We start from the raw sequence: 18550 nt of genomic DNA, 5'->3' as shown, positions 1-18550 counted from the left end.
AACCTCTCTAAGTTGAGTATGAACAAAGTTTAAGGTCGAATCTAGATTGAGAAATTTCAATAAATCTTATAAAAACTTAGGCTTTATAGTATGAGGTCGTTGCCAAATTGTGATGTTGGGAACATTTTCTAGGTCATGAGTCATATTAAGTTTAGTTACTGTATTAATTTATAAGTTTTTTTTTCTTTTTTAGCTGTATCCCGCTCATTATAGAGTAGACACAGGGAGCCTGGAAGCCTAGTGTTAACATACTCTGTTCCCATTAAGACACTTCCGTGTTATATTATATTTACATTCGCATAGAATATATTAGTAGTAGTTCTCTTACATTGATAAATGTCCAATATAATAGATGCTCTTATATGTATATCTTCCATGTACAGACAGCGATCAATTACAATTTTATTATACTCATAGAAGAATAACTCAGTTTTCAGCTTTCCTTTCCAGTACAAAAATACTAGATTATTTTTTCACAAATAATTATAAACAATAAACATTTCCTTTTGGTATTTAAACCCATTACCATTACAATCAATCATAATGAAACTACAACATGAAATTTCAAAGAAATCATAAATAAAACTTGCAGTAACATGATATATGGAAAAAATAACCTCCCATCCCTATTCATAAGTTCCACAATAAAGCACCCGTATACTATCAGTCCAGGATATCCGTACCTGGCTTGGAACACGTCCAGGTGGTTTGAAATGCAAATGGCGATGTGCTTTCTTTGTAAATCAAGGTTTATATTCCAAAATGTAGTGGATAAAAGTTTGTGTAGAGTTGAATGTGTAAAAATCATAAAAAATATGATATATATTATATATTTCTAAGGCCAACCGTGGCGTAGTAAGGGCAATAGCATGTGGGGAACGGAGTGTTTTAACACTAGGTTCCCTCTGCCTACCCTGCTGCGTGCGGGATACAGCTAGAAGCTAATTTACTTTAATTTTCATTCATTGATTAATTGGCTCATTATTAAATTATTTGTTAGTATTCATACTAAATCAACATAATAAGCTATATAACTCATAATTACTTTATTAGGTATATATTTTCTAACCTGCTTATAAATACAGTACTACCATCCTGTAAATGTACTTTAAATAACCACTTATATTCTTCAATTACATTAATATACATACATACATTAAAAATTAATTGTACAAAATTGCCAGTTTATTTCACGAATTATATTATTAGAAGTGAACTTGAGTTTAGTTAGTGATGTAAAAAATTCAATACACGAACTAACGATTATAATTGTGGGTGCAATTGCAAAAAATTCCTGTCCGGCTTTTTGCGAGATGAAGTCATAAAGTTCTTTGTTCTCAATATAAATAATGCATAGATTTACTGTGTACATACATGTACTTTTATGTTTTTTTATTTACCTTCACACTGTATCCTGCACATAGCAGAGTAGGCAGAGGGAACCTGGGAACCTAATGTTAAGACACTCCGTTTTCACTAAGTCACTACCGTTCCACTATTAAAAAAAGAACCAATTTTGTAGAGTATATTATACAAAGGGGTTATAAAGTAGGTTAAAATCTACATTAGCTCCGAAAACCATCTGCCGTTGACAGCCGGTGAACGGGGAGACCGTCGGACTAACATAATATGAAACAGCTGTTAGCAAAAAAATTAAAAAATCTAAAGAATTCGTTGAAAACGTTGTGAATGTTATCCAATTTAGTTTTATATATACTCTATACTAATGTTATAAAACTGAAGAGTTTGTTTAGTTGAATGCGCTAATCTCAGGAAGTACTGGTTCAAATGAAGTTTTTGTATTCGAGGAATACTATACAATCCTTACTTATTAAAGGCAATAACTATTATTAACAAGTGTATTGACGGAACTTTATAATTTGAATCTTACACTAAAAAATATTAAAAATATTTTTAAGTATATTCAAAATAAAAAATCGATCGGTGGAAATCGGTAAACGAAAGTGTCTCAATGGAAATGGAGTGTCTTAACACTATGTTTTCAGGTTCCCTCTGCCTACATGCGTGCGGGATACAGCGTGAAGCTAAAACAAAGTAGTATTTGATTTTAGAAAATATCTATATTTACGGGAAATTTTCCTCAGTGGTAAGAGACCTCGCTTTAAAAGAAAATCTACCTCCGAGGATACTCGTTTTGGAAGAGTATAGGGGGAATTGTAACCAAACAGTTCTAAAATCGCGTAAACTATCTAGATCTTGCCTTTCTACGCAAAATAGAGGTGATAACTAGACTTTTTAAAAGAAAATAATAGCTTTTTTTATAATAACATAGTGATGTAACTTGAATTTCCATGAATGAGAACAGAGAAAGTAAAAAAAGAAATATTTCAATACATTTTAATTAAATCATAATCTGTCAATCCATTCATTTTAATTTAAACGCCCACTGATTTTTAACATGTCTGTCATTTCCCATTTTTGTATACTTGTCATATCGAGACTCATCGTGAATTATGCCTGTTGACTAGTATTTTCTAATAGTAATATAATATTTCTTTACTTTCCTTATAATTAAGATAAATAGTTATAAAACTTATATATTTGTGCAATGGTTGCGGAGTGTAAAATGGGGTTCGAATCGTAATTAAGTAACAAATTAAAATATACAGAGGATAAATTTAACCGAGCTTAGGTGACAATATAATAATATAGTATCATCAAGCTGGTCTGATGACGGAGCCAGGACCTGACTAGTGGAATTCTTCAGAGGTTACTAGTAAGCCGTTCAAATATAGAATCATAATTTTTAGCTTTGAACTCTATGATACTTGTACCATTTGGTATATTTTTAGTGTGCATTAAAAGTGTTTTTCTTTTCAGCTTCACGCATTACATACTTAATTTTTTCGAGTGGAGTACGAACTCATAACCTGTCGTGGTTAGTCACATCCTTGAGTCCCTGCGCAACTGGTGCTTTTTCTGAAATTTTTAAGTAATATTTTTGTCAATTATTAAACTTACCTCCTATTATCTAAGTAATTGTAGTCTAGAGGCATGCTCTTGTCGTCGTGCATGTCGTACAGGTCGCTGTATATCGCGGACTCGAGGCGCGCCGGGTCCAAGTGGTAGTTTGGGTTCTCGTATGAGAGTAGACCATTCTCTGTTGACAAAACAAATTTTATATTCATATAAAAAATATAAATTCATGATAGATATGTCATAAACGTCTAACAACCTACCCTCCTCCACACCTGGACATTGGTCAATCACTGGATCGATATTCGGCTATATTATTGTATTTCTTCAAATTTCAATATTAAATATAACTAATTAATAATATGTCTATACAAAATAAATAATCTACTTCATTTAGATATTTAGTCGCGACATGCACTTCACCGGTTTCACGTAATGTGACTCCGAAGCCCGACAAGTGACATCGCTACAGTGTACACTTGTACCAGCTTCGAGTAAGCCTATAATGTAAAATAACTGGCTATTAGCTGAGGAAAGTAAGGCTTTATTTCCTTAGACGAATATTCTTTACTTTTGCTAAATTTAATTTTTTCATTAAATAATTTTAATTATACCTTTTTACTAGCTTTTACTGCGACTTTGCTCCTGGTTCTTAGGTGATTAGGTAGTCTGATACCTTAAAGCAATTAAAGTGCCTATATAGCCTATAAAGTGCCCATATAAAAATAGCCTATCCAACACAATAGAATTGTTTCAAATCTATACAGTAATTACTTATTATTGCGTTGAACCCATTAAGCTTTATAATAACACTAGCGGACGCGCGCAGCTTCGCTAGCTTATTTAGGGGTGAATTCTAATAAACCATGAAACATGTGTTCAATGAAATATTTTTAAGAGTCGAAATTTCTAATTTTATAAAAATCGGTGGCGATTTGAAGATTTTTCCATACAAATTTTCAACCGCTTATTTGCACCCTTAGGGGGTCAATTCTAAAAAACCATGAAACATGTGTTCAATTAAATACTTTTAAGAGTCTGAATTTCAAATTTTATAAAAATTGGTGCCGATTAAAAAAAATCGATACAAGCTTTCAACCCCTTATTTGCACCCTTAGCGGGAGAATTCTAGAAAACTATGAAACACGTATTCAAATAAATACTTTTAAAAATCTAAATTTCAAATTTTATAAAAATCGGTGCGGATTTAATTTTTTTTCCATACAAACTTACAACCCCTATTTCACCCCTTTAGGGTTATAATTTTTTAAAATCCCTTCTTAGTGGATGTCCAGATTACGAAAGTAAACATCTGTCCAAATTCCACGTTTCTACGCACAGCGGTTACGGCTGTGCGTGCGTCTTACCTCAGTCAGTGAGGACAAGTCCTTTTATATATATAGACTAGTGGGCCCGGACGCGGCTACACCCGCGAAAATATAAGCATAAATAATGAAAATAACTTAAAAAATAATAATAAGTGGAGATTTATTATTAGAAAAAATATCTGAGTAACCGAAATGAACAAACAAAAGAAGAAAAAGTAACTAAAGGAAATTCTTAATATTAGAAAAAGTACCTAAAGTGTGCCGTGCGCGCGTACTAAACATTTTTCTATATTAAATTATTATTAATTTTTGCGAACAATATTAAATAAAATCTCAAATTATTAAAATTACGATATTTTAAGTGTATAACATCGGTATAGATAACAACAAATAATTACATAAAAAATAATAGTAATTCGAAAATATATAAAAATTTACAAAATCATCAAAATCATCTGCCCGTTCGCGTCGGTCATACTCATACTATACCACTCGTAGGCTAGGTCATTTGGAATCAGTGACATCTTAATTATTTATTAGTATGTTATACAGTAAGCTATAATTTCCATCTAGATGAAATGCTAAAAGTGACTATTATATTTATTTTCATAAGGATGAATATCAAATTAAAGAAATCATCTAATTTTTGTTAATGTATACAAATCTATATCGGCGGGCGCCATGTAAGCAAACTCACTTTGGGTGACGTTTTCTTAAAACAACAAACTCTGCAAGCCGTTGCTTAGCAACGCGTAGCGACGATTGTTATTAACATGGCGGAATAAATTGCTTGTCAAATTAATTATTTTAATATATTGGTATATATCGAAAAAAATACAAATATGAGAAAAAAAAGTATCCTATGTTCATCCCGGGACCCTCAAGTATCTCTATATGAGTATTTTATCACAATTAAATTACCGGTTTGGGCCTGATTGCGTAAAAGACAGACAGACAGACAGACAGACAGACAGAGTTACTTTCGAATTTATAATATAGGTATGGATATTATAGTATGTAGGTATTTTTCGGGTATGGTAAAAAAATATTATTTTTTTTGTAAATTACTTTTTTAGTAGTAGGGAATGTACAAATGTTTGAATGTAGTGGGATTTGAACCCACAACCATCGCGTTTACAGTCAAACGCCGCATATACAACAAAACCTTGTATTTTCCTATATTTTTGTGGTAAAGGTAACGAAATTCACACAAACTGCCCTCACTACCGTTATTAACGGCAACTACCCTTATATACATAGGGTTTATTATATCGTTAGGGTTGTACTAAAACCGTAACGGTTAACGTAATGGTCAAGTTACAATGAATCGCTATACTACTGTATATGAGTATTGGAAATGATTTTCCTAATATGAAGGTTCTTTTTTATTTTCTTCGTGTTTAGCGGGATAAGTGCAGCGGTACAGCGCCTGCCTGTGAACGTGACGGTAGTGAATTCGAGTCTTATTCGGACACATTATTTTTTCATTTCCTCTCTTTAGTAACAAGACAAAGCGCGGCGTTGAGTTCCACCACTGGAACTGTGGAACGGAATATCTCAATACTCTGCCTAACCTGCTGCATTAAGTTTATACTGTACTTATAACATCTATTTAATCGTCTATACTGGGTTACTACTGTACCTAACTACAGTGAGAGTTACCTCCCACACTTAGAATATGTCATGTGTCATACACAATAGTTAGTTATTAATAATAACTATGTAATAATAACTATCGTAACTAATAATAAATATGTAATAATAACTATCGCCTATGCACATTTGCAATAATTTATTATCATTTACACAAGCGATGTTGCAGATTAAAGAAACGAACCGCATAGGTAGTCAGAGGAAGCCTAGTGCCAAGACATTCCATTTCCCACCTTTCGTTTAATTTTTGAGACATTGTAGATTGACTCAGAGCCTCATTTTGTCTTGTACCGGATGGGGAAAATGAAAATAATTCATTCCGCCGAGTGGGAATCGAACCCACAAATATCGCGTGTACAACCTCACGCTGTGCCTGTGTAGTCTATCACGGTGGCCTCAAATAAGGCACTAATAAACTCGGCGCCACATTTAATTTCAAACATGCAAGCAAGGTTTGAGACCTTGTATTAAACAATGGCCTTTCGTTGAACAGTTCGTGCTGGACGCGACTATCACAGGCCGCTATGAAACCCACATAGTATATGTGGGGCGAGGAATGCATTTATAACATGAACTTTGAACTTGGCTACAGGGGTGACACTGTGGTATTTTAGAACTTATAAACATTTAAGTAAATAAAGTATATAATCAATATATGTGGAGTTTATAATACATTTTTTTGGATCACGCTGTATATAGCAGGGTAGGCTGAAGTAACCTAATCTAAGATCTTAAAGATCTACGTGTGAATCGACTAATTTACATTATCGATATATTGAATAAAATATTATAATTGAATCTATTGAAGACTAGACTTATATAAGTAATAAAAGACTAGACTTCCTTGAAGAGTCTATTTACTCTCACTGTTTTCTATTTTCCATCCGTATGTAAACACACCAGTTTTCACTTGCGGCTTTGTCCTTATGGCCAAATGGAAATAACTATAGTTGCATATGACACATGACACATTGTACGGGCCCGAGGTATCTTTGACCGCAACCCAGGTACAGTGGATGTCACCGAAACTCTTAATGTATAAAGCCTATAGGTATAGCCTTCTAGTTTTTTTTTAGAAAATTTAATTCATAAAAAAACATAACATGTCAAAATGTACTTATATTTTTACCACAATGAGCTCTCATAAATTCAACCCCTAACAATATGTTCATTGTTTACATCAATTCCTTGAATAAAAATAATATAAACAACGTTATTTACAACTACGATCCTGATAACTTTGAATCAAGGTGACTTAGTAAATAAAAAATGAGAAATGCGTTCACTTTAGCTAGAAATTGCTTAAGAAAAAAAAAAATTAATTCAAAAGAAAAAATGGTAAGTTTTCTTATAATAATGTTTAGAAGCAAAAAATGTTTACGTTTAAACAGATGGAACCTAGTATTGAGACACTCCGTTCTCAACTTTCTGCCTGTATAAAAAAATACATTGTCGGTGGCAGGATTTAACCCCGCCGTCCTTACTTTTAAACTAACTAAACTAACTAACCAGACCGAGGATTTGAAAATATCTATCAAATTGTCTCCACGAGTAGGAATCGAACCCATTATATGTGCCACATAGGTAACATATACAGTTAATATCTTTAATATATAAATAATATTTAAAAGTAAATTAATTTACTTTATTAAATGTAATTTCAATGGTTTCAGTTTCTTAATGAATATGATTCAGGCTTCAACTGAAGGATGCTATCGATCGTCCGACCTTCGCTCGACCGAAATCGTTCAAAGCATTTGGTTCGCGTCGCGTTATAGTAAAACTATATAATATAATTACAATAATATATAAAAATTAAGTTTATTTTGTCATTTAAACTATAGCTTTTTTCACAAAGGAGAGTAGGCAGAGGGAACCTAGTGTTAAGACATTCCGTTCCCCATTTACTGTCCAATTTTACAAGACATTCTCAAATCGTGGAACTCAACACCGTGGTCTGGTTTGTTATCCGAGCAAATAAATGCCTCAAAATCAACAGCTTTAGTTTTCTAAATAGCTTCTAAATCTAATGCCTAGTACCTACTTCAGATCGTGAATTTAAGATATTTTTATATTAGTTTCACATTTGCCCTATAATAATATATCATGAATAGTTGGCCGGCACAAACGAGAGTGGCCTTCAACTTAAATGTCACATATCAACTTAGAAAACAAATACTAACCTAAATAAAACAAATATAAGACCGCCGTGGCCTAGAGGCATGCGTGCGACGGTAGTGGATTCGATTCCCACTCAATAAAATTAAATATTTTCATTTCTTCACTCTGGTATACCTATTGAAAATGGAATGGAAACAATTGCGTGTTGAGTGGCGCAACTCTATACCGTATAAAAATATAAATAAAATAAAATAAAAATAAAAAGAGCCTTTATTTTCTCTGACCTGTTTACATAATTTGTTTTACTTATAACTAACATTTTACACAATATATGAAAATATTTACTAACATAGAATAGAATATAAACTGAAATTGTCCTTTTTTTTCCAAATGTTATTTTTTTTTTTAATTTAAATTTATTATTAATTATTATTATTTCTGCTAGTGTCAGCTACCAGGTCAGGCTGTCCTACGACATAGGCCTCCTCAAGTTCACTCCACTTGTGCCGGTCTAGTGCTGTCCGTCTCCACCCCTCTGGCAGGTGGCTTCCCATCTTTTTTTACCGTATAACTCTATATAAATAATTCATTACCCTGTACGGGAATCGAACCCATAACCGTCGTGTTTACAATCAGACGAATATTTGTACTTAAGAATTTACAATTTTTTTTCACGTTAATTTAATCGAGAATCGTTATAATATACTTTAGATAACTATCAAAGTACATTAACTACATATATTTCTTTATTTGGCTTTGTGGTACAAATTATATAGTTATTAGGTAATAACTAGATAGTTAAACTTGTTACTATGTGGGTCAATGCTAAAATGTGATAAAATCAAAATATTTTGGTCGACATACAATAAGTAACGGCTATTACATTTTTTATCGTCACGTTTTTCACTAGAGAGCTAGTGTTAAGAAACTCCGTTCTCTACTTTTCTCCATTTTTAAATAGTGAGTGTTCATAGCGCTGCACTTTGTCTAACAACTGTAGGGAAAATATGGTGTTTTAACACTTTTCGCTGATAACTGTGTGTTAATTGCCGGAACCTAACGCCACTCATTATCTATTAGAACAATGAAAAAGAAAATACGTAATATGGTCATGCCGGTCTATAATAACTCTAGAACATATGTACATTATCCTTGAATAACAACAATATGGTCATTAAAAAGGTCTCGTTACCTTGAAATATAAGTAAGTTAATTATTATTTGCTTTTGCTGTATCCTGTCTACAACAGGGAAGGGAGAGGGAACCCGTTATCCACGCAGCGTCCATTTTACGAGACATTACGTATTGAGGGGTGAAACTTAACGCCGCGCTTTATCTTGTTACTAGAGTGCGGAAACGAATAAAAATAATTTGATAAATAATAATAATTATTTTAATGAATTCCCCCAATTGTAATCGAACCTACAACCATCGTGTTAACAGTCAGATACTGTATGTTAGTTAATAAATTATACATAATTCATTACACTAAATATGTAACAATTATAATTTTTATAATTGTTACATATTTCATCACACTGACATAAAGTAACTTTGCTTGATATAAATATGTCTAAAATTAATAAGCTGTAATTCCGCATTTAGCAGGGTAGGCAAAGGGAATCTAGAGTAAAGACACTCCGTTCTATGCTCATCGCCCAATTTTCAATATACTGCGTATTGAGTGGTAGAACTCAACGCCGCGTTTTGTCTTATTACCAGAGTGAGGAAATGAAAATAATTAATTCCATCGAGTGGCAATTAAGCCTACAAATCTCGCGTTTACGTTTGTGTAAATGTTAGAATATATAACCAATTTTCTTGAGGAAAAAACAGAATGGACTGAATCATTACCTCCAACACTAATCCCGTAAGATGCAAAAACACGTATAAAAAGCTAAACAAAAGAAGGCATTAAAATACGACTGACTAATGGGTAAAAACTATTCGTATACAATATATTTTTGTTACTTAGGCTTCACTATGACCTACACTTTCTATAAACATATTTTTTTTAGTAACAAATGTGACATTAAAGGGGGACACCCTGCACTCAGTGACTCACGTTACTGATGTCTCATACTAACAAGGTGTGATGGTAATTAAAAATATAAGATTTTTACTTTGGTATCAAAGTAAATGGCAAAAATACAATAGAATATAATTTTCCCGCTATATACCATATAGCAGGGTATGAATAGGGAACCTAGTGTTAAGACACTCTATTCCCCACACACCGATCAATTATCAAGACATTGTGTTTTGAGTGGCAGAACTTAACGCTGCGCTTTTTTTATATAACCTTACCAAACACATAACAAATTAACATAAGCAATTATATGCTTTATATTAGCACATATACCTATGCACATAAAACATAAAATAACACGTAAACAAATAATAAATTTATTGAATAATACTCACTTCCTCGCTTGTGCAATCCCATGTTGGTAAAACACTAGCACATAGTGATGTACACTTTCACATCTCAAAGCACATCACTATTCAAAGTAATGCTGCGGACACACCAGCGTACGTAAGGTATTAAGTAAGTAAACAGTGTATTGAATTCAAATTATGTTATAGTGACTTTCTAGAGCAAAAACTATATAAAAATGGTAGTCGTTGCCCGCAACTTTGTTTGCGTGGACTTGAAGAATTAAAATGAAAATATCGTTATTTTTTTAGTTTCTGTAGGAATTTAAAGAAATTCTCTCTTAGTGCTTCTCTTCTCTTTGTAATCTACCTACCTACATGCCAAATTTCGATTCGATAATAATCATTCCATAAATTGCATTCTACAAACACAAACATTACATTTATTCTTATAATTCAAATTTACTTTAAACTTTTAAATTTAAACATTTTAAACTTCAAATGCGTTACATCTATATATGTACTGTATTTATACATACATTGCGATATACATGAAATAATATTCCATATCCTCGTTCTGGTATGGAGACCAAGCGCGGCGTTAAGCTCCGGCACTCAACACGCAATGCCTGTAGAATTTGGCAATACTATCCTGTATACACATATACCTAGTTGAACCACAGTTATGTAAACATTGCGACAATATTTAAATGTGAATCGACCGTTAAATCTTTGTGCTTGAATTTTTTAAGAGCAATTAGCACCGTGAGACACATTATATGTAATATTTACTCGCTAATGAGACCTCGCTTTCCTTTCCCGCAATAAATGCTCGAGAGTGGATTTTACTCAAAAATATATGAAATTTTGTTTTTATTGCGAATAAAAGTTTTACTGCTATAACGCAGTGGTAGAGCCGACTAGTAGAGCTGATGGATGTGGGTTCCATCATCGCTCTAAGGAATGATTATATTTTAATTGAAGCTTTCACGGGGCAGGACCATAAACGTGCGACTGTAAACGCGGCGGTTGTGGGTTTGATTCCCACTCTGGGGAATGAACTATTTGATATTTTCATTTCTTCGCTCTCAAAAATATACAGCTACTAGCGGCCCGCTCGCGGTTTCACCCGCGTGAACTATGTTATTATTAATTTCTGTCTCATGACTACGTCCTAGTGACGTCTATGCAAAATTTGAGACTCCTAGCATTTGTAGTAACGAAGTTTCATACAAACTTTCGACCCCAAAAACAACCCCTTAAAAGTCGAATATTGCAAATTCCCGTCTTAGCGAGCACCTACGTCCTATAAGTAACTCCTATGCAAAATTTGATACTCCTAGCACATGTAGTTTCTGAGATTTCGTGATGAGTGAGTGACCTTTCGATTTTATATATATAGATTCATGTAATATATTAAAAAATATACTTCTAAATTATTAATTGAAGCACAATTAAATAGCAATTAAAGTTCCTATTTCATTTTATTTTGCAACAACCAAATGCGGAGATTGTTTAGCTTTTTTTTTGTTCATACATTATAAATGGCTGAAAAGTCCAAGGATTTCGCGCGATACATTAATTCTGTTTTAATTATCAACAAGAAGAAATAATACGGAAGTTTAGTAAAGAAATATAATATTCATAAATCCTATATGATGATGATGATGTCGTAGTTTAGTCTGGTTATTATTATTATAGTTTTTATATGAATACGAGTAGGTACAGTTGAAGCTTGCAACTAATTTACGTGGATTATAAAAAGTAATGTTTCGGTTGTTACCGAATTTTGAAAAATCCTCACTCAGAGGTCCCCTACACACCGGACTTACTTTTCCGTTGAATTCTAGAGGCATTGCGTGTTGAGTAGCGGAACCCAACGCCGCGCTCTGCCGCGACACAAGTGCGAAGGAGCGAATTAAAAATATGAAATATTCCATTCCTTCGAGTGGGATTCAAATCCACTTTACGTGTTTACAGTCACTCGCTAGTGCCCCTGCACCACGATGGCGTCGAAGGAATAAAAATAATTCATTTTCTCGACTAAGCTCGAATCCACAACCATCGCGTTTACAATTCAACCCTCTCCCACTGTGCAACTATGACCTCTTTTTTCCTTATACGAGTTCATTGATTTGTACCATATATTCATTCAACCATTTAAGATTATATAATCCTAGTCTGAGCTTTGAAGAATAATCCCTTAAGTAATCTAAGGTTTCAGCAATCTGGGTCGAGACTTAACTGGACTCTACTATCTAAGTACTTTGAAGACTGCAGTTTAAACTTATGGTATTTAGATATTTAGTTTTAAATGTAAAATAACTCGAATTTAGCTCGATCGACGGTCTCCCACAGGGGACGCTCTTGCTGTCCCTTGCCCAGATCTTGCAATTTATTAGAGACAGACAACTATTTTCCATACCCAACAAGTGTCGCTGTAACAGCGTTAACCACAGGATAGAAAAAAAAATCAGAAAATTATAACATTTCTGACAATTCTAATATATAACTTTTAACTAAATTTAAAATATTTTAAAATTATTATTACCTGCATCAGTTTTGTTATTTACCTACCAATTACTGTATATAATAGACAAATTGACTATACGGGTAAATTAATGTCGAGTACTAACTAAAAATTCTAATTATTGAAAATATATAATTGAATCAATTGTGATAACATCTATTGTAATCATACAACTAATACTTCAATTGTATGATAATTAATTTCAAGTTCTATTATGTACTCGTATACTGATTTTATATAGGTAATTGAAGCATCCCGTTGTTTCGTAAATTTTATTTAAAGAATGCAACGGGATAAGTGATGTTATAGTCGTAACTTCACGCTGTATAACTTAAGTTGGGAGAGTTCATTCCCCATACATTACCCAATTTTGACACTGCGTGTTGAGTGGCGTAACTCAACGCCGCGTTTTGTCTTCCAACCTATAATAACTAGTTCCAAGTGGGTATCGAATCCACAACCCAAAAACATTATTATGTACAGTATTTAAAGAAAAACAAGAACATTAATAGGTAGCATATTGGACAACTTTGAACGTAGAAGTTTGTTTTAAATGACAATGTGACAGTGGTAAAGAATGGTTGGTCTGTCTTTGACCTAAGACCTGTTTTGCCAATGTGATATTTGAAACCCGGATACAGGCAAAATTGTTATCAATTAATTAATATGCAATTATATATACATAATGTAATATGGCATTTGAGAAATTTATATATTAATTAGATATATCTTATTTGTGTTCTTATAAGTTAGTCACTTATACCTTAGCTATACACATAGATTTTTGTTTATTTTACTGTATCCCGATATAGCGATAGATGGTATAGCGAGAAAGGCATCTAGTGCCAATTCTCCATGTTCCACCAAATCTTCGAGATATTGTGTGTTGATTGGCGAAACTCAACGCCGCACCTTTGTAAAGACGTTGTAAAATTTTGGAAAATATCAAAGATTCAAATACAGAGAATTTTCCATGAAATCCTCATACAAAAACCACAAAACCACGCGACCCAAATTAAAAATAGCAACAGCTACAAAATTTTAAACAAAATTGAAAAGATTCAAGTTTCTGAATAAAAAAAAACGCCTTTTCATAACAGCATAGTACGTATTCTATTCAACACGACTGAAATAGTACGCAAATAAATAAGTACTATGGCTACAGTACGTTCAATGGTGAGTCAACGACCGAAACACCATGCTCCAGATTCCTTTATAGGATTTACTGAATTGCCCCCACTGTATACACTATACTATGGAACAATGAACATACATACATATTGAATGGAATGTTTGATTTGCTTCATTTATTAGTTTTATATATATTTAAGTATAGATACCGTTGTGGCGTAGTTGGCGTCAGGCTGTAGATGATGATTACGGATTCGATTATCAGTTAATAGAGAGAATTATTTTAATTTCTCCGTTCTGGCATAATAAAGCGTTAAGTTCCGCCACTATCGCCAACACACAATATTACGATTTGGGTTCGAAGTGTGTATAAATGGTTTTCTGAATGGCTTTATCTAAGTTAGGATATAATAAATCATGCTACCGACGTCTATTATCATTTATTTATGATCGTTAATAGTTTCACACAATATCTCGCTAAGGAGAGTCAACATAGTGTTAAGATACTCCGTTCCCGACGCACCACCCAATTTAAAAGACACCGCGTGTTGAACGGCGGACGTCAACGCCACGCTTTGCCTACCAGAGCGAAGAAATTATAATAATTGATATATAATGATTTCCCTAGCGGAATTTGAGCTCACAACCGTCGCGCTTACAGTAAGAAGCTTTGCTGTTGCACCTCTACGGCCTTGTACACCAAGAAAACAAATAACTAATTTACATTCAATTATTATACATTTATGCCAATTCACGTCTTAAGAATAATTTCCATAATAAATATCGCTTATCTAATAAATAAGCTGGGGCACGCTATGGGGCTAACTATGGGGTTGCTTGACTTTTGATTCATCGTGCCCCCATTTTCCTTTATATTTCCATTTTGAGTGATCAATCACTCTGTGTTTACAGTTTTTTTGGGTTGTGACCCAAAAATAATGAATTTACTTGATTAATTGTAAACTAAATTTTGTAGCGTGAGTGTAGTGTATTTTACTTGTCATTCACTGAAAATATTGAATTTAGTAATATAGAATGAATGAAGCATGTTCGAATTTAGCATATGCCTAATAATCTTAACCTGTTCAAAATAATAAACTCATTTAATTCATACTTCATAATAATTTAGTTTTTCCTAATTTTGGACAAGACATTACTATTAGACGAAGCGGCGTTAAGTTTCGCCAATCAAAACAATGTCGAAAATAGGGCGGAAAGCGGAGAACAAGTACATTAACAGTAGAATCCTTGAATAAATAGGGAAAAATGTGAAGCTATTTACATTATTTTTATAGAAAGTCCACTAAGTCACTAGTCTATATATATAAAATCGAAACGTCACTCACTCATCACGAAATCTCAGAAACTACATGTACTAGAAATCTCAAATTTTGCATAGGAGTTATTTATAGGACGTAGGTGCTCGCTAAGACGGGAATTTGCAATATTCGACTTCTAAGGGGTTGTTTTTGGGGTCGAAAGTTTGTATGAAACTTCATTACTATAAATGCTAGGAGTCTCAAATTTTGCATAGACGTCACTAGGACGTAGCCATGGAGACAGAAATTAATAATAACATAGTTCACGCGGGTGAAACCGCGAGCGGGCCGCTAGTGACATTATAAACTTGTTAAATAAAGTAGATACCTAAATCAACTCTACAGTTAGGCTAACTAGATTTAAAGATTAGTTGTCATCCATTACGTAATCCGATTGCAAGCGAATAATTAAAGCCATAAATAAAGAGGCTATCGTGGCGCAGTGGCACGGCATTGGACTGTAAGCGCGACGGTAGTGGATTTAATTCCCACTCGGGGACTAAATTATTTAATATTTTCATAGAAATCGTGGCATTTAGTTCCGCCAGTCAACTCATAATGTTCCGCCTGCAGTGTGAGATATAGCGTGAAATAAAAAATATATAAAGAATGTAATGGATACTGCGTAAAGCTGCTTTTTATATATTTATATCAGTAATATTAGGTTAGTAAGCAGTATTTGTTCTTTGTGTTGTGAAAAGCCGGCGTTACAAAAGAGTTTGTAAAAGGGTTTTCAGTATTGCAACCGAATTAGCATAACAATTGGTACTCTACACAACATAACGATGTTACATTCTTTTTTTAGCTTCCCGCTATATCCTGATTATACGGGATAGGTCGATTGAATATAGTGTTAAGACACTCTGTTCCCCACGCACCACTCTATTTTCGAGACATTATTCTGGCGGAAGTCAACGCCGCGCATTGTCTTTTTACGAGAGCGAGAAAATAAATAATTAATTTCTCCAAGTGGGAAACGAAGATACAACCTTTGCTACATTTAAGTTAAATAAAACTATTAATAGGTAAATTCATTAATAAGAAAAAAAAATGCTTTAGTTCAAAATATTTCCAGAAATATTTAAGAAAAACAGTTCTATACTTAGAACGTTCAAATAATTTAGTGATTGAAAAATCAATTAATTATAGTAGCTCAATTATTTTTATGTATATAGTTAATTTCAACAAAACTATTGTAAATTGTAATATTAAAAGCCTTATTAAAATTTGGCCTAGACCTAAAAGGAATAAAAACGATAATCGCACATATGTAATATAATAGGATAAGAAACATACGCTGGTGTGACACTGAAAAATATAATCACTATTCAAATTATAGTCACTATAAGTACTTTTTAAGTCACTAAAAAATTTTATATCAATAATCCTTCGATATACGTATATTCTCGCGCACGGTCGGAAGCAGACTGACGTCTGACGCCTGTGCGCGGCAGGCGGGGGGCTCCCCGAATTTGCTATATAAAGTATACAGATCACAGCTGATTATACATAGACATATAAAAACTTTTTAGTTCTTTTTGACTGGCGGATGTTATGGTTGAGACGGATTTAGCTAAAACTATTTCTGATTAAATTTGATTTTATTTCTTTATTATTTGCAGCCCGCAACGTTGGTTGTGTGAATGTAACATAAGGCTTTTCCGTTTCCAGAGGATTTTTGGGAAACCCTGTTTCAATCTTAGTCCACCCCCCAATATTGCAGAAGATAACAAAATAGAATTTGGGTATAAAGTAGAATAGTTTATAAAAAAAGAAGAGCTACATTATCATTTAAGTAGCTCTTTATTACATGTTTAATCACAATTTACAAATGCAAATGGCATGGCGTATGGCAGCGTTCTATGCTGCATATTTTCGGTTGTGCGTTGCCTGTCAGTCACTCAGTAACGGAATAGTTTTATATATTTATATGTTTTATTTCAAAATTTTAATTAAACATATTTAAAAAAAACTACATAAATTACAACTAGGTACAACTAAGATACTAATGAAACGAGACGTTAGATAAAATAAGTAAAAAAAAAACAAAGAATGTCTAGTGCCCGTTCTCGTGTTCAAAAAGAAACTAAAAATTCTTAACTATCCTTTAGTTAACACCTACATTAAATCGTTAACGAAACTTTATATTCTCGATTCGATAATATTAGTTTAATTTATCCAAATCCTTGAAAAGAAAGCCTATAGTATATAGACCTACGTGTCTCATGGCTGTTCTCTATAAAAACATGTAGTTACACGTGAGTACAACGTGACTTTAGCAAGGTATAAGTGCGTTCATTCGTAACAATCTACTTATAGTTTTTTTTAGCTTCACACAAACAGCAGGGTAGGCAGAGGGAACCTAACCTAGTGTTAAGACACTTCCGCTTCCCATTTTCTATCGATTTCCCGAGATATTGAGTGGCGGTTCTCAACGCCGCGCTTTGCCTTGCCAAGAAATGAAAATATAAACTTTCTTTTGCTCAGAGAAGATTGAACCTACAGCCGTTTACAGTCCAACGCGTTACCTCTATCGAGACGTTAAAAGCTTTAAACGACAAACTTTACGTAAAAGCTCATTCTCAGCAATATACGCGCGTAATTTGGACAAAACGTGATATTATGTAACGATATAATAACTTCACTCCTGTTATGGAAATGGGGGATTTTGCCTGTCAAAAGGTTATTGCTCCCGAGACTGTCGATATAAGCTTTGTTACCAAATCGAATTTTTTAATGCTTTAACTTTTTTAGTGCTAAGCAGTGGCTTAGCGGAGTTCTGTTCCCAAATTTTTTACCCTATTTTCGAGATGATAAGAGTTTGTCTAGTTACCAGAGTGACAAAATGAAATCAATACCCTCAAGCGGGAATCGAACTCAGATTCTTTGCGTTTACTGACTGTTAAACAAGTGCTGTTAATACTTTCAAGGGTCAATACTTTTTTCCAATTGTTATAAAAACATTATTATGTCCATCATGGCGACAAATTTTGACTAAAATAGGACAATTGTAGGTTCTATTCTCATTCGAGGGTATGATTATATTGAAATATTTTAATTTCTTTAATATTCAACGTTGACCGAAAGCGTGAAGCTTAAAAAAAATTATATTTTCTAGATTAAACTAGACACTTATATTTAGTTTTAAACATTAA

The 18550-nt window shown here is 33.2% G+C and overlaps 1 protein-coding gene across 5 annotated transcripts in view; it reads right to left on the bottom strand.

The window, feature by feature from the left end:
- The window catches only part of LOC146532982 (protein Fe65 homolog), a 59863-nt gene that overhangs the window by 22059 nt on the left and 19254 nt on the right, over positions 1 to 18550 (bottom strand). Inside the window, exons 1-3 of one of the 5 annotated variants that reach the window (XM_085196924.1) lie at positions 16692 to 16817; positions 10464 to 10644; positions 2983 to 3121 (exon numbers count right to left, since the gene is read on the bottom strand). In XM_085196924.1, coding sequence (XP_085053050.1) covers positions 2983 to 3121; positions 10464 to 10485 — 161 coding nt within the window. In that variant the 5' untranslated portion in view covers positions 10486 to 10644; positions 16692 to 16817. Of the gene's footprint in view, positions 1 to 2982; positions 3122 to 10463; positions 10645 to 16691; positions 16818 to 18550 lie in introns of those variants that run through there. The other 4 variants (XM_085196925.1, XM_085196926.1, XM_085196923.1 and 1 more) reach the window with 4 other exon arrangements.

Source organism: Heliconius melpomene, chromosome 13, assembly GCF_056956725.1.
Source record: "Heliconius melpomene rosina isolate 202511_hmr_F chromosome 13, ASM5695672v1, whole genome shotgun sequence".
NCBI lineage: Eukaryota > Metazoa > Arthropoda > Insecta > Lepidoptera > Nymphalidae > Heliconius > Heliconius melpomene.
Note: the sequence above shows the minus strand (reverse complement) of the source record. Positions and strands in the feature narration are given on the sequence as shown.